This window comes from Neomonachus schauinslandi, chromosome 1 (assembly GCF_002201575.2).
Source record: "Neomonachus schauinslandi chromosome 1, ASM220157v2, whole genome shotgun sequence".
NCBI classification, from domain to species: Eukaryota; Metazoa; Chordata; class Mammalia; order Carnivora; family Phocidae; genus Neomonachus; species Neomonachus schauinslandi.
The window spans coordinates 149,728,528-149,756,214 of record NC_058403.1 but is presented as its reverse complement, the minus strand read 5'-3'; the positions used below and the strand labels follow the sequence as shown (position 1 = coordinate 149,756,214).

Genomic DNA, 27,687 nt, shown 5'->3' with positions numbered 1-27,687 from the left:
GACTGAAGTACTTATTCACTAAATGACATCTGTTGTGATTATCATTGCTTTTTGCCTGTCTCAAGCCCCACACCTCGATGGGCATGTCTTCATAGCTCAAGAAAGATGTCAGGGAATATAGCAGGAGGATATCATCAGTCGGGAGACTTAAGAGCAAGGATGTTGCCAGGGGGTAAGAAGTTCTAGAGCCAGAAGTACTAACAGCAGGACATCCAAGGACCAGGTAATAAAGTTCAAGCTGTCGGGAATGACCTTAAAGGGTCTCCCTTATTCACAGCTGGCTGCAGATGCACTCCAGTGGAATGGAGGTCAGCTACGATGAGATGCACATGATCGGGCTAGACCTGTGTGGGACCCCTGGGGTGTCTAGAGGAGCCTCTTTTCCTACTGGATTGTCATCATCATGGGACATATGACAGTCTTGCTTTCTAAACACCTGAGTGGGGGAAGCATGTTCTTCTCTAACCACCTCTTGGAGCAACAAATATTTGCCTACTGTACCTCTCCATTTTGATTTCTAAAAATATCCTTACTGTTTTCTGTGAACACAAATATAATCCAAATGATTTTTTAAAAATCTGGCCCTTACAGAGTACCGAGAGTCACCACCACCACCCCCTCCAATTTGGAATTAAATTTTTATTGATATTTACTTGAACCATAGAGCCCCTTTTCAGCTTGAGTTTTCAGTGAGCAATTGATTTTTGCCGTATTTCCATGCCAGCACATTTAGCTCTTTTTAAAAACTGAACCATATTCATGGTGTTTAGCCATACCCCTGCTGAATACTGGAGTTGGCTCCAATTTTGCACTGTCCCAGATGTTCCTGTTAGTAGGAGTGCTGGTAATAAACATATAATTGAATATGATTCAGCCTTAAAAAGGAAGGAAATTCGGACACATGCTACGACATGGATGAAGCTTGAGGACATTATTCTAAGTGAAGTAAGCCAGTTGCAAAAAGACAAATGCTACCTGAATCCACTTACATGCATCACCTAGAGTAGTCAAAATTGTAGAGACAGAAAGTGGAATGGTGGTTGCCAGAAGCTGAGGAGAGGGGAAATAGGGAGGTATGGTTCAATGGGTTAGAGTTTCAGTTAAATTTTTGGAGATTGGTGCACAACAACGTGAAAGTAACAACACCTACTGAGCTGTACACACAAAGGTTTAAGATTGGAAATTGTATGTTAGGTATGCCTTAACCACGATTAAAATACTAATAATAAATAATTTCTTAAATCCCAAAAAACAAAAAGTGGGAATGCCAAGTTCAAAGGTGATTCCAGTTTTAATTTTAATAGATATTGGCGAAGTGCCTCCAGAAGGGCCGTACCGGTCTTATTTCCACTGCAGCGTGTGAGAGACCCCTTCTCCCACAGCCTCTCTGACATGGGCATTGCCAGTCTGTTCTCCATCATGATTTGGTAATGGCAGATGGGGACAGAAAGAGGGCAGAAGCTCACACTCCCCTTGAAGTGTAACAAAAGAAAGTTCTTCTGTTCAGCCCGTCTCGACACTTGAGGGGCCACCAAGTGAATTTGGGTTGCAGCATTCTCCAGGGTAGGTGTAGATCGCTTTGGATGCCTCCGGAAACTCCAGAGTTATTCTAGTTCTTCCCCATCCCATCCCACTCCCTAACCTTAAAATCATGACTCCAAATATCATGGACTGGCCTACATATTTTCCTGAAACAGCTGTCCCACAGAATCACTAAAACTTGGGTTAAAAATAGCCTCAGTCTCTAAAAGAAGGTTGAGTCCCCGGAAACAAAGCCCGCTTAGAAATGTCCCCACCTCCGTAAAGGGCATATAAAAGCTGACCCAGCTCTGGCCCCAGAGCTAGTCTCTACTCGTGACCACCCCTTTCTGCCCTGGAAACAAGTCCCTGCCTGAAATCTTTTCCCATTCTTGGTCCATCTATGGAAGAAAAACAGGGAACAAGGGAGGATAATGCAATTACAAACAAGCTACAAGCTCATGTCCTTATTTCGATTTTATAAATGCCCAAATGGGCTCAGAGACTTTAAATAACATGTCTGAATTCCCACAACCAGGGAAAGAAGCCAAATTTCAATCTTACATCTCACTTCAAAGATACTGCAGTGACAATACCCTGCTTCCCTAGTGTAACCCATCCCCCCTCAAAGGTCCTATCAGGTATTCAGGTCCCATCACCACTGAGGAGGGTCAGGTGATGTGTCTTGGGCAGACAACAGAGAATTCTGAATAGGGCTAGAATTCCGCAGCACCAGGAGAAGTTTCTAGAAAACAACCCACCTAAAGAATGCCCGGTACCTTGCTGATGGCTTCTCCCTCCCCCTTAGCAAGCGGGGAGACACATTTTCCTGGGTGGTGGGTGGGAGTGAGGATCAGCTGTCTACTTTTGTTGGCAGACCTGGTTTCTCTGCTGTGGTAAGGACTGGAAGTTTATCAGGTTAAACAGGGAAGCTTCCCATGAGCTCCTAACCTCTGTGCTGTTATGGCGGTTGCCAGGTGAAGAGATGGCCTCTGGCTGCCCACTTGACCTTGCACTCTCTGGTCAGGATCTTTGAAGCATATTTAGAATGACAAGATCAGACAAAGCCAGCCTCAGTTTCTTAGGAAAGATATTTGTGGCCGAAAGAAGAGCAGTTACCTGCTGCACTGGCTTACCCATCCTCTGGATCATAAACTTAAGGATGATCCCCAGGACATAGATGGCTGGCCATTACACAGTATTGATCCAGGAGGGCTTTCAAGGCATCCCAGACCCCAGATCAGCCTGCTGGAGAAGGCCAGGGATAATTGTGTGTGTGTGTGTGAGAGAGAGACAGACAGACAGACAGCCAGAAAGATAGAGACTGAGATGTTAGGCATTGAGATGATTAAGATGGTTATTATGGCAGGAGAATCTATGAATCCTGGATTTCTATCCTGCAAGGACACTGAAGGAGCAGATGCATGAGGGGAAACGACCGAGAGAAGTAACACAAAGCCTGTGTTGTTAGCTGCATACTCTGCCCCAGGCCTGCAAAAAGAGTACGTATCCACAGCTCTCTCCAGATTTTATTCCCGTAGTGAGGAGCACCCTGCTCAAATCTCCCTGAGCCTCTTCCCCACCGATGTGCTGGATCCAAGGGGAAGCCAAGAGTGGCTGTTCAGGGAAGCGAGGATGAAGCTATGTAATGAGCTTGCATGTATGGTCGGAGTGCCCATACTCATGCCAGGAGACCTTTTGTGGTGTAGGCTGAAGCAAAGGGTGTGAAGAGAAGGGATGGGGGAGAGGTCTGTCTTTGTATTCTTACCCCACATCCCACAAATGTTAGGGGCAGACCTGCCCTTCTGTGACAGCCAGCACAATTGGCTGCCAGTGTCTTGGGGGAACCAGAACCCAGGAGCTGAGTGAGGAGAACTCTGTAACGTTGGTCATAGTTACTCCCCCTGCAGGTTGCCCTGGCAACCAAGTCTTAGCTGCTGGTGAAGCCTGCATGGCCTGCCAGATGTCAAGGTCCAGAGGGGATGTTGCTAAGACGAGAAATGTTTGGTTCCAGGGATAGGTTCTAAGATTCCTCTGGGTGCTAGGGTTCTAGGATCCCCACCAGGCCAGGCAGACAGGTGGATGAAACCCATGCCTTCCAGGGGCAAACTATAGAATAGCATGGGCTCCAATAGGGAGTTCCTATTTGCCTGGCCTCAGGCAAACCCCTCCTTCACTTTACACATATTTGTGATAATCACTATATTTTGGAGCGCTGTAAGATCTGGAGCTAATACATGCCTAATAGTACCTGACACGCAGTAGGGCCTGGTTTCAGTTATCTATTGCTGGGTAACAAACAATCCCAAGACTTAACAAAGCCATAATGCTGTGTTAATTCTCAGTTAATTTGGGCAAGTCTCAGCTGGTGCAGTGGGTGCTAGGGTCACTCCACTGGCCTCATTGAGCAGGCCCCAGGCTGAAATGTCCAAGAAGGCTCTGTTCACATGAATGGTGCCCCTGGGCTCCTACGTGTGGCTCCTACATGTGGCCTCTCTGCCTGGCTAGCTTGGACTTCCTCACAGCATGGTGGCTTTGGCGCAACTGAATTCTCACATAGCAGCTGGATTATCCCAAAGAAAAGCAGAAGCTGCCAGACCTCTTAAAAGGCCAGACCCAGATTAGACAATGTCACTTCTGCTGCAATCTATTGGCCAAAGCAAATCGTAAGGGGAAGGAAAACTGACTCCACCTCTTGAAGGGCGGGATGACACACACGTGCAAGGACAGGAAGAAATAGACAGTAGCCGTCTTTGAAATCTACCTACCAGAGCCCTCAACTCTTATTTAGCTGTGAATTTGTGACTATTCTCTCCATATGTTCCACCCCCTTTTCCAAGGTAGTAGTTAGGACTCCTCAGTTCAGGAGTGACGCAGGGCCCAGGGGATGCCCTAACCAATAGGGACCTGCACTCACATTCATCGCAATGCAATGGGGAGGTGGGAAAACTTCAAGGATGATGGCTGAGTGGGTCATCTACAGATGCTGGACCAGATGTCCCAGGGCTCCTAGCGTCACCAAGCTCAGCTCGGAAGGAGAAAAGTCACCCATCAACTCAGACCCCCTGCCAGCTTGGAAAGAATGTGTCAGTGGTTGCCACCATGAACTGAAGGAGAGAGGGCCTTCCTCCTTTTACCCATGCCATGTAGACCTCCCAAGATTAGAGACCTCAAGGAAATAAAAGGTCCCCCAATTAATGACTTGGGCTGAATTTCCCACCAAAGAGGGCTCAGAGTAGGATTTTAATTAATTGAAATAAAATGTGACATTCCTTGTACAACTGAAATTCATGTGTACTGTCCTATTGCTAGAATATGAAATCCCAGGATTACCAAAGCCATACTAAAATCAGATGGAGGGGTGTCTGGGTGGCTCAGTCGTTAAGTGTCTACCTTTGGCTCAGGTCATGATCCCAGGGTCCTGGGATCAAGCCCCGCATCGGGCTCCCTGCTCAGTGGGGAGTCTGCTTCTCCCTCTCCCACTCCCCCTGCTAGTGTTCCCTCTCTCACTGTATCGCTCTCTGTCAAATGAATAAATAAAATCTTTGAAAAAAAAATAGTTTAAAATCAGATGGAAACACAGGAAACTCACATTCAATGTCATTCACATTCAAAAATTCAAATGAAATACCTCATACACCTACTGGGTAAAACCTGGAGGTTGCTGGGATTTTAACATGGAGTGTTTATAGCCTTGATCATTTTCCTGGGCCCTGGGAGTGATCTCCTCATCCGAGCCTGGAGAATCCTTTCTGTGAGCTCCAGAGAGAGGGCAGAGTACAAGCTTCATCCATCTCTTGGCCTCATCCCTCTCACATCCCCACAAGCCATGTGCCCATCCCGAAACACTGGATCAGCCCCCTGGGAGGAGCCCAGAAGAGCCCACGTCATGACACTAGAGAAATGAACAGCTGACGCACTCCAGCTAGGAGGTGATCTTAGGCACAGCCAGGACCTGGAAGCACGACTATGCGTGCCTTCTGTGCGGAGAGCAGGTGTGACAGGGCAGGGGCTCTTGCTATGGTCAGTGCTGGCCAGGATGCTCAGCAAACCTGGGGCTCATTTTGAACTACAAGTGACCACTCTGGGGAAACTGAGGCACGCCAGCAAGGGAAAGGTGATCATATCTACAGCCCTGGGTCTGGAGGTAGGGGATGAAATGGGATTCAGTATGTGAACTTCAGTACTCGGGGTGAAGGGTGGGTGCATTCAGGAGAGAGTAAAGCCGGCAGCTTGGGGAGCAGTGCTGAGCTTTGTTATCCACTGGGGATGACTCTGGGCAGCTGCTTTGTCCTGTTCTTGGGGATCAGAGGCCAGGCTGCCCTGAATGGGTGGCAGGAGAAGACACATTAATTTCCTATAGGAAGACCCCAGTGCCAGAAAGCAGGGTGAGCTGTTTCAGTGCCCAGGGGCCAGTCAGCACACTCTGTGTTCTGATACTGGGCCGGGGTGATGGGCTCCAGAAAGAATCGCTGATATTTGCTGTTGACCTCAGGGCCTGAGTCCTCCGTGGAGAATGCTGGCTGGCCTCCGAAAACCCAGTCCAGGTCTCAGCCCTGCCTCAGAACAGCTCTGTGACCAGGGGTAAGATGCATCACCTGGACCTGTTTCCCCCACCAGTGATGAGGTGAAATACTGAGGTGTCAGCACAGAGCTGTCGGCTCCCACATCAGTGTCCTTCCTTCCTTCAGTCATTGGAAGACTGAACCCGTGTCCCCAGAGAGAATTTGAGGAGAACAAGGGCTCTCGGCTAAGAACAGTCAGGCCAAAGCATGTGCATGTTGGTAGGAGCCATCCGGCCCTTTCCCTTCCCTCAGCAGGCTTCAAGGGCCCTAAACACCATTCCGAACAATTAATGCTGCCTGCAAAGAAGTGGAATTAACGCCTGAGGCAGTTAGGAAAATAGCTGATTCTTCATGATGGGATTTTGGAAGATGAACTCTCCCTGAGAATTCACCCTCTTGACAGGAGAGATAGACATTAGCTATGTACATGCTTGTCCAGCAGCTGGGTACATGGGGCAGGGGGCAGACCACAAGGCAGGCTAGGGGGCTGATCATGACAGAGCTCCAGCCTGGGGGAACCCCAGGAGAGAGTTAACACAGCAGGCCTGACTGCTCTCTTTTGAAAGGCCTGCTTACAAGGTTTCCCCTTGGCTGGTGTCTGGTAACTTGAATTTCTGGAGGGTTCCTGCCATCTCCAGAACTGATAACCATGGCTCAAAGTGCTCAAACTATTTGTACAATGTAGTTTATGCTGAACACCTGCTTTCCTTGAGACACTGTGACTTTGCTAGGTTCTAGGCAGAAGATGCCCACATGACCAGCCCCCATTAAAAACTCAGAGCCCTGAGTCTCTAATACATTTTGATTGGCAGCAATTCACATGTGTTGTCACACTCTTCGGTGGGGGAACTAAGCATGTCCTGTGTGAGTCCACTTGGAGAGGACCCTCAGAAGCCTGCACCTGGTATCCCCCTCCTGCCCCCCGCCCCAGAGTCGGCCCATGTGCCTTTTCCCTTTGCAGATGGTGCTTGGTATGCTTTGGCTATAATAAATCAGAGCTATGAATACAACTACATGCTGAGTCCTCGAGCCATCTAGTGAATTACCAAACCTGAGAGTAGTCTTGGGGATCTCTGACACACAGCCCCCGTCCTGGATTTCTGGGCAAGGCCTGGGACACCAAAGCCCCTGCTACTGGGAGGGCCTGTGGATTGAGGTCATCGGTGGGAATTACTGACCCTGCTGCTAAATCCCATTCCTCACTCCCAACCTCCGCACCCACACTCTAAGCCCCCCTACAATTGAGAAGGTGGATTCCTGAGAGTGGTTCTCTCTAGGAGGTTCTATCAGACAGTGTTGATATACAAGACAGCAGGTTCATCTGGCCCAGTTATGAGCCTCCTGGACCTCGAACCATAGGATCAGAGGACACTTTGTTTCCTGAGACTCAGCTGTCCTGCTCACCCAACATAAGCAAACCCTGAGATCACACAACCAAGACCGGAGGGTGCTCAAACCCCTGGCAACAACCTACAGACCCACTGGGCATCAGGGCACAAAGGGCTCTTGGACCATTCGATTCCCCCAAAGGGGAAACTGAGGCCCCACTGGGCTACATAAATGCAGCTGCCACCCCGTGCGATACGCATTTCTATCATGGCTGCTTTCCCACGTCTCCACCTCCCCCTCACAGCAGACTCCGAGCCCCCAAGGGGGTGCCGCATCTAGGCACTCAGTGATCTGATGCACCCCAGGTTACACCACTCCGTAAGGGTGGGAGAGGATTCGACTCCGGGTCTCCTGCCTCCCAGGGCTATGTTCTCATTGGCGGCAGTGCCCAGAGGCAGCACTGACGAAACTCCTTATAGTCCACACCCCAAATGCTCAGGAGGCCCAGGCAAGGCCTCAGGAGACACCGCAACCAGCCCTGAGTCCCTGGATGTCTTCATTTCAGAAGGCACAGCAAGCTTCTGCCGGGGTCGGCATCAACCAGCTGGTCAGAGAGAACCAGTGCCCGGATTTACCCTTTACTCTCTGAGTGGAGACTAGAAACAATAAATGGGCGGCTCCAGGTAAGAGAAATGATTTAACTTTATAAAAATGTGATAATACAGTAAGATCTGATTGGGTTTTATCCCTTTTGTTCTGGCAAGTTTATAAAAAAAACACCTGGAATAAAAATTAGAAACACAACCTAATAAAAATTAGAAACAAGGAAACAGAGTCATTTAGAAAGACAATAAGGAGAAAACAATAAGCAGCAAAAGCAGCAGAACACGGGGAGCAAGCTGGCTCTGCTGTGCGGACAGAGCGATGAAGGGCCCACATAACCCAAGCTTTCACAGCAGGCTGGGCTGAGGGGCAGGGGAGAGGGTGGGCAGGAGCCATGAGTGGCATGGAGGCCTCCAGAATGGGACCACACTGATGGCCGCTGGCTCAGTGGGGCCTGGGCGTGAAGCTATAATAGCGTCCTTCAAACAAGAAAACGAGACACATAGGGCCACATACAAACACTTTTTGGAATGTCTGCACCATAGCGAAGGCAGAGTTAGGACCATCTTGGAGAGGCAGGCTGGGAACCCCCCCGCAACATCCCCCAGGTTGCCTCCTAGGGCAAAAGTCCTGAGGCTCCCGCCCACAGGACGCGGGCGGGGGGGGGAGGGGGGAGTTCTGGACTACATTCTGAGGTAGTCTAACCGTGACTTGCACAGGGAGCTGAAAATCATCTCCCCCAAAAAAATGGGGAGGAGGAGGGCAGAAAGGGTGCGCAGACAGAAGAAGCTACTGTACATAACAGAAGGGACCTTGCTACAAGTAGGTTCAGAGATGACCAGAGGGTATGTCCTGGGGTCACAAGTGGCCAGTGGTGGGCCCACAGGGACCCCAGGCGCACATGGGGTTCCTGACCCTGCAGCCACGTGAAAGGAGATGAGGGAACCCATGGAGGGATTTCCCTGCCAGGAGCAGCGCCAACTCTGAGGTGAGGGGTGTCCCTTGCTGATGACTCACGTCACAATGGGGATGCGCCAGAGAACCTCAGAGCTTTGGGGTGAGGCATCCCAAGGTTATTTCAGCTATGACTCCTCTCATCTGAACAAGTTCTAGAGAGAATTACCACTGCTAGACTTCCAGGCGACAGAGTGATCAAGTCAAAGCCACCGGTGAGAAAAATAACAAGAACAAAAATCAAAGGTGTTGCTAGACTCCCCTACTTTTTTAAGCTAATTTACATTCCTTTTCTCTTCTGCTCCAGCACTCAGAATTCTAAGTCAGGATGGAATGTTCTGAAGGCCTAGGAGGCAGCAGCTGTGTGGACGTTAGTATTTTCTCTGCTTTCCACATTTCCGCGGACGCCTTCGAGGACGGAGCTCACCAAAATCTTCCACTTCATTTTCGTAATCATCTTCCTGAACGATACCTGTTTCAAAAGCAAAAAACATGTGCTGTGATGAGCCCTGGGGGTTATACACAACGACTGAATCGTTGATCACCACGTCAAAAACTAATGATGTACTATATGCTGGCTAACTGAACATCATTAAAAAAAAAGCACAAAAACAAACAAAAAACCGGACACAAAGTACAGAATGGTGATTTCTTTTTTCACTCCACTATTAAATATAACATGCTAGTAAAACCTGATATCTCTGTAATCGTTTTAAATTAAAGGCGGGGAGAAAGCCTGAATCAGAGCCCAACTGAACACCCTTCTCTAGAATTAAGTTCTTATACAAGGCTGGTTCCTCTGCTCTTATTTCAGAGACCCTTCAAATGGCAAAGACATCAAACAAAACCTAAGCTCAACCACAAACTTGAGTTGGTATACCAGTTATCTTCCTTTTGAAACAATCATAAAAATCATAGTCCCAGCAGCACACTATATTCTAAAGATTTTTTACTGCCAAAAATATGTGTGCCAAGTACCTTCTAGTTTTTCCCAGCTCTGGGGTCTGGATTTTCCAGTAGCAGCTGGACTGATTAGGAGGACCCACAGAAGAACATTCTGGGGCACATGAAATATTTGGAGTAAGAAGAAATAAGACCCAGCCAAAAGCGGGCAACAATTGGAATGGGCAAGAGGGAAGACTTCCCAGATGATAAAGAATTTGGCAAGATCACTCTGTCAGGAGAGTAACTTGACTCACTCCATATAAGCCCTTAACCCTCTATGGGAAGGTGCATGCAAGTTTCCCCAATGATTTTGTTTGCTTTGCTCACAGATGTGTTTGTTTTATATCCCCAAGCCCAAAACAATGCTGATACATATTAGACATTCAATAAATATCCACTAACTTACATGAATGGTTCACACAGGCAAGCATATTTACCAAGAGGAGGTTTTTCAATACTTTGTCTATCCTTGGGAGTCACTGTATTGAGCCTGAGTAGTGATTAGATGTCATCGATAACAGCTCATGAGAGGCCAAAGAGGCTGTCGAAAAAGCAACTAAAGGGAGCCCTCCCAGTCAGCTGGGGAAACTGGGATACTATGTTGCTAATAATTTGACTGACTGGGGCAATGCACCCAGACAGTGAGTGGCCACTGTTGACACCATAGACAACCTTCACATTGACCTGGGAGTCAGCAGAACCAAGAATCACGAGACCCAGAGCATTATCCTGGGATAAAGGGCTCCTTACCTTCCTCCTTTAAGTGGAGTTCTGTCTTCATCAGCCACTCCTGCGCATCCCTGACTGACGGGATGAGAATGTTGACCAACCGAACCATCACTTCCTCTGCTGCAGGAACCAAAGAACAAGGGTTCTGAGTGAGCGGGCCGCTGCAGAGACCAGACCACTCAGTACTAGAGCCAAGGCCCCCACTTCCCAAGAGCCTGTCTCTGTGTTTCCCCTGAGGGGGATAATGGGATAAGGACCCACAGCCACCTTCTGCCACCACAAACGTTATAAATTACAATTAAATACCATCACTGCGTGTCTATAAAGATTGCCAACAGCAAACCTCTCAAGGAAGCTTTGTTCAACATGTCACTAAACCTTAAACTAGAGTGTCCGGATTATAGAATAAGTTTTAAATACCTAGTTTCACTAATTTTATACATAATGTGACTTCCACGCAGTGTTGCTAAGAAATAGCTAATAAGGAAGTTAGAGGAAATCTGATTCAAAGACCACAGAGGAATTCTTATTGTTAAAGTCTCACACTGGGTATGGTTTAAGAACCCTCCTAAAAGGATGACACCAGTTACGCACCTCCGGATCTTAGTCAAGGGTTCAGTACAGAGTAGGCGTTCAAGAAATGATCACTGATGAACAGATCAGAAGCTTTCCTGAAGACTGAACACTTTCCCTATATCCTTGCCACAGAACTAGTTAGCAAGCCCTTTTCTTGTCTGTAGTACCAGGGGAAACCATCCTGACCCAAGATAATCACAATGTTTTAACTGGGGGTGGGGTGGTTCAAAGAATGAGGTTTTGCTGTACTTTGAGAACACACGTTCCTCGCTTGTATTTCTTGGCCAACGCCAAGTTCTGTCATCTCCAGGACAGACCTCACCACAAAAGGACTTGACTCTGACATGTGTTCTCAAAGCCTGGGTTCTAACACCACCTGGGCCCCAATTTCTGAGGACCCCTTACCGCCAGCCCAGGCCTTGCGCCTGTAGAGGTCCTCCACCGTATCCAAAACCTTCTTGATGTTCTCCTGGACCTTCCTCTGCAGCATGTGGCTGTGCTCTTTGGAGCCCAGGTGACTGCGGATCCACATGCTCTGCTCAATGTCCTGTACCACCAGCTTGCCTTCATCAATGGCCGGGTCCACGTTCTCACGGAAAAATTCCGAGTACTTCTGATAGGCCACCTGCTGCCTCTGATGACCTTCTAGGAGGATGTGCTGCTCGTAAGACTCGTTATTCCTCTCCTGACCCTCTGTGTCTCCCAGCTCGGCCCTGGAAATGGCCACCGCCTCTGAAGCCTCTCCCTCAAATGCCTTCCCGGGGCTGAAATAGTTGTCAGGACCTCGGGTGAACTTCACCCCACACAGGTCGCACTGGGTCCTGTCGACGTCGGCCTTCTTGAAGTTTCCGGCCCCGGGCTCCCTGGTCTCCTCCCGGAAGCACTCTGTCTGCGCACTCACCCTTCTCCTCCAGCTGATGCACAGGGACACCACCAGGCAGGCCCTTCTCAGCTTCCGCTGGATGGAAGCCTTCCACTGCTTCTGGGAAAGGATAGCAGCCAGGAGGTGGTCCCGGTCTTCCAAGGCCAGCTCATCTGTCTCGTCCTGACCAAACTCGCACTCTGGCTCAGCAGAGTAGTCCACGGAGTCCACACAGAGCAGGCGGCTTAGTTTCACCTCCTCGTGATAGAGGCCGCGCACCACGGACCCCTTGGTGTGCACACTGTCCCACCGCCAGTGGCAGTCCATCAGGTACTCTTCGTCCCGCTCAGAGAGCAGGTCCTGCAGCGCCTCAGCCACAGACTTCACGGTGACCGCCGTCAACACCCGCTTGACCACTTTCAGGAGCCTCTCGGGAACCTGGTCCGGGCAGTCCAAGCTCATCAGCTGCAGCCTCATCTGGATCTCCTGGAAGTGGCGGTGCAGAAGAGGTTTGCAGTACGGCTGCAAGAGCTCCTCGGCATTCACCAGCATCACCAGGCACAGCACCAGGGTCCGCTCTGCCTCACCAGACACCACGTAGTCTATCTCAGCGAAGGCATCGAGCAGGACGTTGAAGTTCACGTTCTCACAGCCGCAGAGCACCTTGACAAGGTAGGAGAGGTGGAACCGGAAATCCTGAATGGCCCTTGTCACGTCCTTGGGTTTGTATTCCTGAATGATGCAGAACACGTCCCCGAGCTCCCTGTCCTTCTTGCTGAACAGGAACTCCCAGTAGTGCAAGAGCGCGATGTAGCTCTTGGGGAGGCACAGGATGGCATTCTTCCAGAGGCGGGCCAGAACCACCGCACAGTGGACAAACTGGAACTCCAACAGGGCCACGGTGTTCCCGATGCTGGGGATGAGCGGTTCTTTGCACCTCTTGACCAGGACATTCATGAAGCGGAAAAAGAGCCTCTTGCAGTCTTCTGGGTTCCTGTATACATAGAACTGGTCAATGCAATTCTCCAGCAGCCGGATGAAGCAAAGGTGGGTCTTCTCGGTATTGTCGTCATCCTTGTTGGGCGCCAACATGCCGAATTTTCCTTCTATTCCCTTCATCTTGCTGCCTCTCCCCCTGCCCCTTTCCTCTTTTTCAGCCTCTAGAGCTTTGAGTTCCCTGTTGTAGTTGTCCTCCTCCTGGTGGAGCAGCTTTTCAAACTCCTCCGGATAGTTGGAGGAGACAAGGAAAGCCTGCATGGCGCTCAGCCACAGGTCCGTAGACTCCCGGCGGCTTCGTGCCCTTTCGTTTTGAAACAAAAAATGGATGTACTCTTTCAGAACAGACCTGCAGGATCGAAAGGATTTGTAGTTTGTTTTGAGGATTTCTTTGCATGCCATGGGGTTTTCTGACAACACTCTCTGATGGAAATGCTTAGGGAAGAGGACATTCAGGAAGGATTTGCAAAGGCCATACCTATCTGTAGGCAAAATATAATCAATGTCTTCAAGTTCTTCTGCCAAGATTTTAGGGAATACTTTTTTGGCTTCCAAAAGCAACCCACTGATGGCCACCAAGTGCATTTTTGACTGAACCAAACACTTGGCCTCGCAACGCCGCAAAGGCCTGTGGAAATCTTTACAGTTTTCATCCTCACATTTCAAGCCTACAATAAACCTCATGCAGACGCCTGGGTAGGTCTTCCCAAGCAGGCTCTGTGTGATCTGACACAGCCTACTCAAAAGGTGTTTGTTGAGGGCTAATTTCACTTGGTCAGTCATTATCAAGAAATAGTCTTTTGTTTTCTTCTCTTTCAAGTTCAAATCCAGTTCAAAAATTATTTTTAATATGGGCCCAGGGTCATTCTGAGCTATCTGGCAATACTTGGCATCCACCTGAGAAATTCCAAAAAACTCAAAGCAAGACTTGACCATCTCCTTCTCCGCATTGTTGGTCACTCTTTTGAGGGCCCTGACCAGATGGAGGAGGACTTCCAGACCCCCCGGAGCCAGGGCCAGGACCTTCTCAGGCTCGGCCTCACAATGGCTGGCGGCTTCGTAGAGCGCCTCCACCACTCCAGCTGAGTGATTGAGTGCGTTAAACTTGAAGAAGGCATCCTTGAGCTTTTGAAAGTCTCTCAGGATCACCCCCTGGAGGAAATGGGCCTCAGCGATGCCAGACAACTGACTGGTTTGAGAGCAGAGGTCAAGGGCTTCTCTCAGAATGGCCTTGGTGTGCTCTACATCTGAATCCCTGGCTACATTGAGGCGGGCAGCCCCCAGCAGACACGAGGCCTGGAAGTCCTTGTCGGCAGTGAGCCTGGCGGCCTCCAACAGGCAGCCATGTTGCTTCATCAGCAAGGCAGCCTCTTCTCGCCGACCTTCCCTGTTCAGCAGTTCTGCAGCTTCTGCAAGCCGTCTGCGAGACTTCAGGAACACCAGCTGGTCTTCTATGTCTAGCTTTGAGAGGACAGTCATCATCTCCTTGATCTTATTTGCACTCAGGTACTTTGCTGCCGCTTCCAGGTAAAACTGACTGGCAGAATAAGACAGCTTGGATATGGGAAGGGTCTTGGCCCTTAGCATTTCTTCGTACCTGCGTCGACAGAAAACACAAATGTCAATCTATTACCACCCAACAGAAAATGTTCTCCAAAATACAGCACAGAGCCCGTTAACTACAATTCCCACACGTAGATATAAATAACAAAATAGGACCTAAACGTATCCAGCATCTTTACAAATGCTTCATTTCACACGGATAAAATTAATTCTTTATTTTCCAGAGGAACCAGCATTAGTATATTTAATTAATGAAACATAATGGAGTTGCAACCTAAGCAAATGGAAGTTAGGGTTGAAAGTCAATTTGAGGGGCAACAATTATGCATAATCAAAATTATCCCTGAAAAAAAAAAAAACCCTTAAACTTTCATAAAAGCATGATAATCATTTTGGGTCTACAGCTCCACTGAGTCTGAGACAGGACTAATGAGAAAGGGTGAAGACAGAGACTGCACACATACCAGTAGGACAGTAACCTTCCTCTTATTACCCAAACTGTGATTTTTCTCTTCTGCCAGGTATGCATGTGGTTGAGTTAGAGTGAGATTAATGAGGCTCTGAATGCTCCCCTTTACTCTGCTGATCAAAGTCAGTATATCCCACACCACAGTCCCACAGTCTTCGAGGCACTGGAACAATTCAATAAAATATGCTTGCTTTTGAACTCTCATGGGATAAAATCCATTTCATCACAACCAGAAAAGTACCCAGGTGCCTTATGATGCCCCAGAGTTATGCTACAAACATCAGATTTCCTAGCAGAACAGGCTTCCCATGAGGGGTGTAAATAAAAATGAAGAAAGGGAGTATACTTTACATGTGAGCATTGGCTGATGGAGTAAGGAGTAGTTTTAGCAAGTATAAAGAACTACCCACGTATTTTCTTCTCAAATTTAAAATGTCCTCAATACACTGTGAGTCAGGCCAGTTAGCAGTTGAATTCTACACCCAGTATGCATGGTGTTCAAAGGACCCTCAAATAGATCTAGTGTGAGGCTCCAGTTAATACTCAGATTACTCTTAGATCTCAACTCATTAGAAACTCTTAGTTGTATACCTCAATAAAGCTGAGAAAAAAATAATGAAAGAAAAAGATGTTTCTTGGGGAAATCCATGACTGACTATTCAAGGCTCTTCTGGAAAACTGAGGACAGAAGGTTATATAATGAATTAAAAGTTTAAAAAAAAAAAAACCTCTCAGTCGGTTTTGTCATACAAACTCACAAGGGAATTGGCCTGGTCAATTACCCCCACCACCACTGCATAGCACCCTGATAACGGGGTACCCAATAAATATCACAGCTGGCATCCTGTTATGGACTGATAGTTTTGTCCCCTAAAATTCATACAGTCAAGCCCCAACTCCCAGTGTGGTTGTATTTGGAGATGGGATCTCTAAGGAAGTAGCTAAGGTTTAAATGAGGTCACAAGGGTGGTGCCCTGATCCAAGAGAACTAGTGTCCTTATAAGAAGACACCAGAGAGGGGCACCTGAGTGGCTAAGTCAGTTGGGCATCTGACTCTTGGTTTTGGCTTGGGTCATGGTCTCAGGGTCATGGGATCCAGCCCCACATCGGGCTCTGTGCTCAGCAGGGGGCCTGCTTGAGGATTCTCTCTCTCCTTCTCCCTCTGCCCCTCCCCTCACTCATGCACGCACACTCTCTCTCTAAAATAAATAAATTAATTTTTTTAAAAAAAGAAGAAGACACCAGAGAGTGAGCTCTCTTGCGCACTCTCTCTCCTCAAATGGCAAGGAAAGGCCACATGAGGACACAGGGAGAAGGCAGCCATCTGCAAGCCAGGGAAAGAGCTCTGAGCAGTAGTCCAACCGGCCAGAGCCTCGATCTTGGACTTCTAGCCTCTAAAACTAGGAGAAAATAAATTTTTGTCATTTAAGCCACCCAATCTATGGCATTTTGTTATGGTAGCCTGAGCTGACTAATACACACCCATTGCATGTATCACATAGAGAATAGTACCAAAGACCTGGATAAAAGAACATGCTCATTTACCAGACATGGCCCTGAACACGTACTTTTCCATTTCCAAAAATAAAATTCAAAGTACTGAGTATCTTTATTGAGGTACTGGTTACACAAGTATATTAATTTTGTGAGAATTATGTGCACCTTTTTGAATATATACTTAAATAAAAGCTGACTTAAAAAATAAAAATCTGAAGTTTGAACATCTGGGTCAGTTATGTTCATTTTGTCATAGGTATAATTTTGTAGAAAGCAAAAGAAATGTAGAACCAACCCACACCCTACTTTTCCAGGAGCTGAGAGTGGACTCAACTCCTGCTCAACAGAAACGCAGAATAGCAGACTCTGATTCTAGCTGTCCCATACCACCAGGAAGATCTCCTAGGGGCATCAACAACATGCTATTTCTATATTCCTTGTCAACCATTAACCCCACCATCTCCACTTCACCTTTGGAATATGAACTAGGCTAAAGGTTCAAGAAGGCCTCCAGTGGTCAAGTATGAAACTTACGAGGGTACATGTTCATACACATATGTACGAGTGCATGGCTGAGGATCTGCCAGTAGATTGTGGTGAAGCAAAATCCTGATGGCCCACTAGTGCTCTTACCTTTATCCACCCATTCAGCAAAACTGTCAACTCAGCAGGTAAAGGCGGAAGAGGACAGAACCATCATTAAGCACAAAATTGCCATGTGTGTTATGTACACACTTGTAACAAACCCTTCATCTTCTTCTACCCCTTCTCCTTATGACACGGTGTCAAAGCTTATAAAGAGAGTAGAGTATATGAAATATACATATACTAAGGGTGTGTATCCAAAAAGCACTGCAATGGCTGCCAGTGGGGACAGAACAGGAATGAAGACTGGCCATGAAGAGGAAGAGAATGAACAAATTAAAACCAATGGTGGGTTTGCTGTGAAGAGCAGATTATATTCCGCTCTTTTTCCTCCCACACTTCCCATCCAGCTCCTTGGGTAATCCTTTAGGCTTGGCTCTTGCCTTCAAGGAGCTCCTGACCCAGCACCAATGCCACGACTCAAGTGGAAGGAGGGTGACATGGGCAAGTCACTTCAGAAGAGCAGGATAACACCATCCAGGGTAGGATGCCCCAGAGAGCAGTGGGATGGAGGGAACAGGGTGGAGGAAGGGAGAGAATAAAACCACCTACTTTTCCACTGCAATAGCAGCTTCTTCAAAAAGCTCCTCCTGGCAGTACATTTTGAGTGCTAGATCGAATTCCTGAATCTGCTCAAAGCATCTGAAAGCATCTTTGTAGCACTGGCTTCGCTTATAGTAACAGGCAGCATCTTTTATCTAGGACAGAGTAAAACATACTCTTAGAGTATTCATAGCATAACCTTTTATCTTAAAAATAAGCCAACACCATGAATAGTATTGTCTGCTGTTAGGATCCAGTGAATAACACTAAGACATAGGTAATATTAGGAAAACAAATTCTTTATAGGGAGAAAAACAAAGTTAAATCCCAACCTCACACCATACACAAATTTAACCTTTAGATAGGTCAAAGATCTAAATGCGAAAACTATTGGAAGAAAATGTATGACAATATCTTTGTGACCCTGAGGTAAAGAAAGTCCTCAACAAAACCCAAAACACTCACACATCAGGGGAAAAACTGATGGTTTCAATTATATCATAACTGTTGAACAAAGGGCATGTGAAACAAAGTTAACAGAGAGAAGACAAACATTAACATCTAGACCAGCGCTGTCAAATAGATCTTGCTGTGAAGATGGAAATGTTCTACAACTATGCTAGCCAATATGGTAGCCACTAGCCACGTGTGAAGAGTAAGTACATGAAATGTGGGTAGCGTAAAGGAGGAACCAAATTTTTTATTTCATTTCATTTTCATCAGTTTTAACCTTATTTTCCACCTGTGGTTAATGGCTACTCTATTAGACTGGACAGGTCTAGAACATTAAATGGATTCCTACAACCACAAGAAAAAGACTCCTGGAAACCCAGCAGAAAACTAGGTAAAGGATATAAAGTGGCAGGTCACGGTGGAGGGAAACTTGAATGACTAACAAATCAATAAAGATGCTCAACCTCACTAATAAAGAATTGTGAATTAAAACCACAGTGAGACACATCCATGAAGTCTGCAAAAATTAGAAAATCAGAACCCATTGAATGTGGTCAAACAGGTGGGGCACATGGAACGCTAATGCACAAACTGGCACCGCTGTTCTAGAAAGAAAAGTGGCTTCCACTTTCACCTAGTGGAATTAAGTACATGCATACCCTAGGGCCAGCAAGCCCACTTCTGGCAGCACCCAGGACTGGAAGGAGACACGCTATGCCACAGTCCTGTATGTGGCAGCAGGGAGTTGGTGGTAGCTTGGACGTTCACCACTAGCGAAATGGATAAGTCAAAGGCAGGGATGCCCGTTCTGGATTACTATCAGGGGTCAGAAACCTGGCCAGACCTTAACACTATAGCAGGGCGTGGAAAAAGTTAAAACAAAACAAAACAAAAACAAAAAACAGAAAATATGCCATTTAAATAAGCTTAAAATATATATGTATAGAAAATATTACTATTTGCTCTTCACTTAAGCATGCAAATGGGGGCTCCACACTAAATGCACTGGAATGGCTGCCGGTGAGGAGGGAATGGGAACGGACAGCAACCATGAAGAGGAAGAGGACGAACAGACGAAAGCCAGCAGTGGGTTTGCCATGGACACAAAACTCCATCCCACTCTTCCTCCCACACTTCCAGCCAGCCCCTCGGGTAATACTTTATGCTTGGCTCTCCCAACGTTCGCCCAAATTCCCTTCCCACCCCCTCCAGCACCCTCATGGCAATCCAAGCCACACCATCCAGCCTTGGCCTGTTCCCCACTGGCCTGTCTGCTTCTACTTTTGCTGCCTACACACCTCCTCCCAGAGCATCCAAACAATGAGCTCCATGTCGCTCCTGCAGTCAGAACCTTCCACCGGCTCCCTGTCACCTCTGGACAAAATCCAGTCCCGACCATGGACTTTGAGGCCCTACCTGATTTGCTCCTGCCACCCTCTCTTGCTCATTTTACCACTTCTACCCACTCACTCTGTTCTGGCCCAACCAGCTCTCTTGCTGTTTCTCGAGCTCCCCGACACACTCCCACCTTGGAGGGCTCTTGCCTGCAAGGATGCTTGGCCTGCGATGCCCTGCAGCACTGCTCACAGTCTCTGCTCAAAAGGCAGCTCCCTTAACTATAGAGAACAAACTGAGGGTTGGAGGTGGGTGGGGGATGGGCCAGACGGGGGATGGGGATTAAGGAGGGCACTAGTGATGACGGGCACCCGGTGTTATATGTAAATGATGAACCACTGAACCACTCTACTCCTGAAACCAGTACTGAACTGTAGGTCAACTAACTAGAATTTAAATTTAAAAAAAGAACAAACAAAAAAAGGCAGCTCCCTGCCCACCCCCTGCCTAAAACAGCGGCACCTGACACCTCTCTCCCCTGGTCACCTGGCCTCATCAGCACGGGCATCTCCTATGCTTCTGGCTAGTCTGTCATCCCTCTCCCACACTAGGAAGGCAGAGGCCCCTGCGTTGCCACCTGCTGGCCACTGAGCACCCAGAGTGCCTGGCACCCAGTAAGGGCCCATCTCTTCATGTTGAATATTTCATTTCGAAATTCTACTCGCGGCACCTGAGGTCCAAAGAAAACAAAATCAAAGTGAAACAAGACAAAACACATATGCCAGACCCTCTAGTAAATCTGAGCTGGCTTTTATTTCTCTAGACAATCTACACCAAGTGCCAAAATACAAAGAAGATTCAGGTATGAGGCTCTTCTATGTCCAGAGACCTTACAGAGCAGGGAGCATCTAGACCCATCTCAGCCACATGAATACAACCCCATAACCAGAGCACCTACCACCCCATCTCTTGTCCTCTCCTGACGATGCTGATTACTCAGAAGGAAAACCCCCAAGTGGGAATGCACGTCCTCTTAGGTGCCAAGCCTGTGCCCAACCAGAGAGAGAACAGAGGGCTGGCTCTAAGCGGCAGCCCCCTGCTCTGCATGTCTGCTCCCTGAGGGGAAGGGTCCCCACCTGCCATCCAGAGCAAGGGCCTTGAGAGGTTTCCAGGGAAACCAATGTCTCTCTCAGGCAAGAAACAGGTGAGGCAGAGGAATCCCTGCAAAAAAAGTCTTATACCCCCAGGGCCGCCTCACAAACATTTCTTTGCGGGGGTAGCACACATCTGGCGGCTGGGAACACGGAGGCAATTTGGTCTAAGGATGTTGACAAAGACTGTTGCCAAGCTGATCAACTTGAATCGTGCTGGTTAGTTTGGTGGGAGGACCACATGAGGTTTGAGGCTGGCTCAGGTTGGACCCCCTTCCAGGGAGGAGCCTGAGCAAAGAAAGAGATCAGCCCCTTCCCTGGGTGGGGCTTGGAGCTGCTAGAACATACTGGGGAGAGGAAGCAGAAGAGGCTGCCACCAGAGGTCAAGGCTGTGGAAGGGGAAGGAAACAGGGAAGGCTGTGTTTCCAGGAGCAGAGTGGCCTCCACATTTTGAAGACACTGAAGTCCCGAGGAAGGGAACATAGGCTGTACTAATGGCCTCCTGGTCCCTGGGCCTCCTATTTTCCAAGGAAGAGCTTGCCAGGCTAGGGGTGGGGGGGTAGGCAACGTGAGTAAGGAGAAGATCTCTGACTCAGTCATGGCAGGCACTGGTACACAAAAAGGGGACACAAAGGCTTAGGCTGGTTCCCTGTAGCCATCACCACTTAGGGTCCAGGTGGTGGCATGGGAGACTGAAGGGTTGGCGACCAAGGAACATGGTAAGGTTGGAAGCTATCCTAGTTCCTAGGATCTTAGGACCCAAACTCCCACCCGCCCTGAAATCCTTATCCCATCCCCATCTCCCACACCCTAACAAGTCACATCCCCTAATAAACAGGGAGCAGGGCAGGCAGCACCAGGAGGGCCTTACAATCTTTACACGGACTTGGGGCCACACTTCAAAGTCCCCGGTAAGTGCCACCCCCACCCCACCCAATGCCCAGGGTGCTCTGAGGATCCAGGAGCTACTACATTTCACAGAGAGATGTGGAAACCCACCCCCCTCTTGGAGGGGCATAAAGCCCCTACCCCTGGGGCAGGGAGTTCAGCAGCCCCAGCTGAATCGTGTGAGGTATAGGATGGTGGCTATAGTTACCACTGTATTGTATATTTGAAAGTTACTAAGGAAATGGGTCTTAAAAGACCTCATCACAAGAAAAAAAATTTTGTAACTCTGTATAGTGATGGACGTTAATGAAACTTACTGTAGTGATCATCTCACAATACATACATGTATCAGATCATTAGTTGTATACCCCTAACTGATATCATTTTACATGCCAATTATATCTCAATGAGAAAGACAAAGGAATCACTAAAAAAATCATCACCAAGTGGAGGTTACGGCAATGCCAAAGTGCTGTAACAGTCTCTCACTGGTTACTTTCATCTTCTGTGTTAATCTTGTTGCAGACAAATAAAAATCTGTGGCCCACCACCAGCCTGCCGACCACTCTGTGAGTAGCTAAGTTCTAACCAGCGGCTATATCCGACAGCGCTGTGATGATGGAAATATTCTAGAACAATGAGCACTTGAAGTGTGGCTAGTGAGACTGAGGAACTGTATTTGTAATTTTATTACATTTTCATTAAATTATAAATTAAATAGCCACGTGTAGCTAGTGGCTGCCAGATTGGTTGGTGCACATATAGAACAATTACTGAAAACACAGAAAAACCACTATGTCAATGCCAGGCCATGCACATAGGCAGACTCCAGACCGAACATGGAGGACGGGAAAGCAGGAATATTCCAAAACCCAGCTCCCCTTTGATTTGAACAATTGGGGGCGCCTGGGTGGATTAGTGGTTAAGCGTCTGCCTTCGGCTCAGGTCGTGATCCCAGGGTCCTGGGATCGAGCCCCACATCGGGCTCCCTGGTCAGCGGGAAGCCTGCTTCTCCCTCTCCCACTCCCCCTGCTTGTGTTCCCTCTCTCACTGTGTCTCTCTCTGTCAAATAAATAAATAAAATCTTTGATTTGAACAATTGGCCTTCCTGTGATTAACATCAGGTCGCAAACGTTCACACAGATGTGGACACGCATGCGCACACACACATCTCTGGAGCCACGTAAACACTCGGGCAAGTGGAGAAAAGATGGCTGCCCTATAGTCTTCAGAGCCGACCTCTCCCTCTTTGGAGGCCCGGAGCCCCTCCCTGACTCAAGCAGGGGCTGAGGGAGCCCAGTTCTCCCAGCGGAATGCAGGCTAGGCCCGTACCTTCCCCAGCCTCTCGCACAGCTGGGCGGACAGCTGGAACTCCTTGGCGTAGCTCAGGCACTTAAGGGACAGCTTTGGCTCCTTGCACTCCAAATAGGTCTTGGCCAGTTCCAAGTACTCCACCTGCTTCTCCCTGGAAGAGGGAGAGAAAACAGAGTACCCATGGAATGGTGACCTAGCCCCAACAGATCCCACCAGCCGATCTCACCAGAGCGGCCCTGAGATGACCCCCAAGACTCTTACTTGGGGCTGACTTTCTTGGATTTCATGTTCAGGGCGGTGTTATGGGCCAGCGCCAACTTCTCCTTCTCAAATGCACCTCCTTTCTGGTAACACTTGGCGGCAACCTAAAAGAGGCAAAATGTCTTGATTCCCAGCAAGGGAATGGAGGTGACATACAGAACAAGGGTTAAAGCACACGTGCCATGTTTGCACTGACAAGGCAGTGAGTCTCATCCCACATCCCAGCCCAGCCTGTGGGGGAGCAGGAACGTGCTGATGAGCTAAAAAAAAAAAAAAAGGCCCCACAGGATAAAGCCCAATAATGTTACCCCCGAACACTTCCCACTCAAAGGTTCCTTTTGAAAGCACCCAGAGAGGTGCCTGGGTGGCTCAGTCGGTTAAGCGTCTGCCTTCGGCTCAGGTCATGATCCCAGGGTCCTGGGATCCAGCCCCACATCGGGCTCCCTGCTCAGCGGGAAGCCTGCTTCTCCCTCTCCCTCTGTTCCTCCACCCCTGCTCGTGCACACGCTCTGTCTCGCTCTCTCTCTCAAATAAATAAAATCTTGAAAGTGCCCAGAATCCATGGAAAAGCTATACAGGGTATATTTTTATAAGCCGCCATAATTAACACCCTCACTTAATCTTCCAATAGCCATGTGTGAGAAGTTTCATCCTTCTCATTGTATATACAGTAACAAAAACACAGAGCCGTGGGCCCAAAGTCACCCAGTGGCTCTTCTGGGCCCCACACAGGTTCTCTCTAGACGGTAACTATATAATGGCTAACCAACAGTCTTGGTGAAACAGCCGCAGCACAGAAATGGGGGTAGGGATGGGGATGGAGATGGTGTCACCACACATCCCAGAAGATAACTGGCTAGAGCCCTGGGTCATGCAGGTCTGTGTTAGCAGGTACAAAGTGGGCAGACGAGCATCACAGGAATGTTGCCTGGACCCCCATTCCTGCCAGCAGAAAGCTGCTTTTCTAAAGCAGGAATGCTGACACCATGTCTCAACGCACAGGCTATAGGGCAGAAAGTCACGTCTGGTCCAGCATGTAAAGATTAGGTCTCAGTGTGGGCAAGGGAAGGATTAAGTAGACAAGATGACATCTTGTTCCCTCAGGCTCTTTGCTTCAGCTTCCCCAGCCTCATGGGCCTCCTTGCATTCCCATGACCTGTGCCACACTCTTTCCCACCACAGGACTTTTACACATGCTACTCCTTCTGACTGAAATGCTCTTCCACCCCTTCTCTGTCCAGTTAACTTCATTCATCCTATAGGCCTTAGCTCAAGGCTCCTACTTAGAGCAGCCTTCCCTGGCCTCCCTGTCCAGGACAGGTGGTTCTAGGAGCAACTGGTCTCTCCTCTGTGATACCTGCAACAGCTGGGGCTGGACACTCTTCTGAGTGCCTGTCCCGCTCACCATCACATCCCTGCAACCTAAACACGGTGTTTGGCCCACAGCTCAACAGGAATTTGTTGAATGAATCAATCTCAAGTGATTGCCATTTCTATGGTGGTTCTGGAACATTCACTGACATGCAGCCAAAAACTTAATAAACCACCTGAGTCCTGAAGCCCTTTAGCAGAATCAAAATAAAATCAGGTGAGGGGAAGGCTTTTTATAACATTCTCATCTGTGCCAATTCCCATAAAAAAAGGATTTTAGATTCAAACGTTCAAAAGCCTCTTGTAAAGGGATGAAGAATTGGAAATCCACGGGCAACACATATGGGTTAACACCAACAATGTTCTGAAAGGAATAAAAGGAAAGGCTATCTAGTTTTCCGATTTCATATCCATACCTGCTGGCCATATTATCTCGCCCTTCCCTCCCTGCTCCTCCCCCGAAAAAGGATCTTGGTTTTACAGCAGCAGCCAAGTTTTAACAAGGATGGGCAGAGAAGAAAGTTTCAGAGCTCCGTCAACCTCCAGCCGCTAAATACTACAGATTTATGCAAACGCTTGGCAGACACGCCCAAACACACAATGGCGCGCATTCTGTTCTCTCACCCTTTAGGGCTGACTGCAAGGTGGCGACAGTCCTTCAGTCCTCCCTGTTTCCGCCCACGCCCCTTTACCGTGTAATTCTGCAGCTTCTCCCACCCATGCATAGACATGCTGCCTATGACCCCTCCCTTCAGATCTGGGCCATGACCTGCTCAGGCCAACAGAATGTACCAAAAGCGACAGAGGGCCAGCTCCGAGGCCAGGCGTCAGGGGGCCCCCTATGCTCCTCTGCTCTTCGAACGCTGCTGGGGCACCAGGTGAACAAGCCCAGGCTCACCCGCTGGAGGATGAAGTGCACGTGATTCAGGAACCCCATTCACGCCCATCATCCGAGCCAAGAGCCAACCAAGCCCCAGAAGCAGACCTGCTTGCGGACTGGTTGCTGAGTTCAGACGTGGGTCACCCGGCTGAGACTACAGGAGCCACTCCGCTAAATCCGGCTGTTGGTTACCGGCCCACAGGGCACCCCTCTCCCTCCCTTGCGTGATGGCAGAACCTGCCTCCGACGAAGGGCTGAAACTGCAGGATGGGACTGCTCTCCCAGACTCCCTGGCAACAGGCATGGGCACGTGACCTAGTACCGAGCAGTGAGATGTAAGGAGAAGTCCACGGGGGACTTCACGATAAAGAGAGAGACCCCCAAGAAGAAAAGCGTCCACCCTTCAGCCCTGCTTGCGATGCTGCCAAGGGAACAGGCTGCATGACCTGCTGCAGTCATTGTGCTTCTGACAAGCCGCAGATGACACAAGGAAGAAATGGAACGAGACAGGGCCCGTGATGAGTTTGTTGAGCTGAAGGTGTCTGTGCCTTGCAGGGGGAGACATCATCACCATTGCATCCTGGGAAACACACACGCCACGGTGCCTGACCGGAAACTGTGTGATGTGTAGGGATGACCGTCGGGAGAGGGATGAGGCTCTTCACGCTGGTTTCATTATTTCCAGAGGACTGGCAGAGATAATACTAGCTGGAAGAAGGCTGCTCAAGCTCACTAGGATGGCTTGTGGCCCAGAATTGGTCAACTGAGTCTAGTGATGAAGCTTAACCCCTGCTCACCAGACTCAGCTTGGCAGTCAAGTCTATGTCAGATCAAATTTGAAAAACATGAAAAACAAATGACCAATCTGTGACTATTTTAAAATGCGGTGGGATGACAGCAAAAATGTTTAAACACGGAGCACAAGAAGGAAAGAAAATAAGCAGAGGGGTTTGTCGGTGGGGCAGAGGTCATGACCCTCCATTTTCCTGCAAGTCATGCCGACACTGGGCCACGGTGGAAGGTTGTCATGCTTGCCCTGGAGAAGGAGCTGGGCGAGGAGCTCTCCTCATCGCAGGGCAGCCTGATGTTTCCGAAGAAGCACAGGCACCACAGCCTTCGCCCTATCCTGCTGGCAAGGATGATGGTGGAAAACCTGCCTGTGAGGCCTGATGAGGTCACCAGTCACAAAGACCTCCCCCACTGGCTCCCAGCCCGGCTCCTTACCTTCCAGCACTGGTGTTTAGCGTAATATTCTCCTTGTGCGATCCACTCCTCAGGCGTTGAGGTCTTAACAAACATACTGTCATCAAAGTCTAAAATGAAAAAAAAGTGGGTTTGCTTCTCTGGGTGTTCATTCCCTTAAACCTGTCCTATGGGCTGAAGTCTGCCCCCTCCCCACCCCAAAAATGCATATGTTGAAGCCCTAAACCTCAATGCCTCAGAATGTGGACTATATTTGGAGGCAGGGCCTTTAAAGTTGTGATGAAATTATAACAAAGCCATTCAGGTGAATCCTAGTCCAATCTATGTCCTTACAAGAAGAGGAGATTAACACACACAGAAAGAGACACCAGGGGCTCACATGGAGGAAAAGCCATCTACAAGCCAAGGAGAGGGGCCTCAGAAGAAACCAAACCTGCTGACACCTTGATCTTGAACATCTTGCCTCCAGTACTGTAAGACAATACGGTTTGTGGCTTTATTACAGCTGCCTGGCCAAACAAATACACCTGTGTTGTCTTTCCAGGATTCATTTTTTTTTAATTTTTTATTGTTATGTTAATCGCCATACATTACATCATTAGTTTTTGATGTAGTGTTCCATGATTCATTGTTTGTGCATAACACCCAGTGCTCCATGCAGAACGTGCCCTCTTTAATACCCATCACCAGGCTAACCCATCCTCCCACCCCCCTCCCCTCTAGAATCCTCAGTTTGTTTTTCAGAGTCCATCGTCTATCATGGTTCATCTCCCCCTCCAATTCCCCCCCCTTCATTCTTCCCCTCCTGCTATATTCTTCTTTTTTTTTTCTTAACATATATTGCATTATTTGTTTCAGAGGGACAGATCTGTGATTCAACAGTCTTGCACAATTCACAGCGCTCACCATAGCACACACCCTCCCCAGTGTCTATCACCCAGCCACCCCGTCCCTCCCACCCCACCCCCCACTCCAGCAACCCTCAGTTTGTTTCCTGAGATTAAGAATTCCTCATATCAGTGAGGTCATATGATACA

The 27,687-nt window shown here is 48.4% G+C and overlaps 1 protein-coding gene across 1 annotated transcript in view; it reads right to left on the bottom strand.

Annotated features, from left to right (window-relative positions):
- Positions 1–8,944: 8,944 nt before the first annotated feature.
- The window catches only part of TRANK1 (tetratricopeptide repeat and ankyrin repeat containing 1), an 81,751-nt gene continuing 63,008 nt past the window's right edge, over positions 8,945–27,687 (bottom strand). Inside the window, exons 17-23 of the mRNA XM_021677515.1 lie at positions 26,672–26,760; positions 23,197–23,300; positions 22,954–23,086; positions 17,804–17,949; positions 11,625–14,674; positions 10,665–10,763; positions 8,945–9,441 (exon numbers count right to left, since the gene is read on the bottom strand). Of these exons, the coding sequence (XP_021533190.1) occupies positions 9,341–9,441; positions 10,665–10,763; positions 11,625–14,674; positions 17,804–17,949; positions 22,954–23,086; positions 23,197–23,300; positions 26,672–26,760 (3,722 nt within the window). The 3' untranslated portion in view covers positions 8,945–9,340. The remainder of the gene's footprint in view (positions 9,442–10,664; positions 10,764–11,624; positions 14,675–17,803; positions 17,950–22,953; positions 23,087–23,196; positions 23,301–26,671; positions 26,761–27,687) is intronic.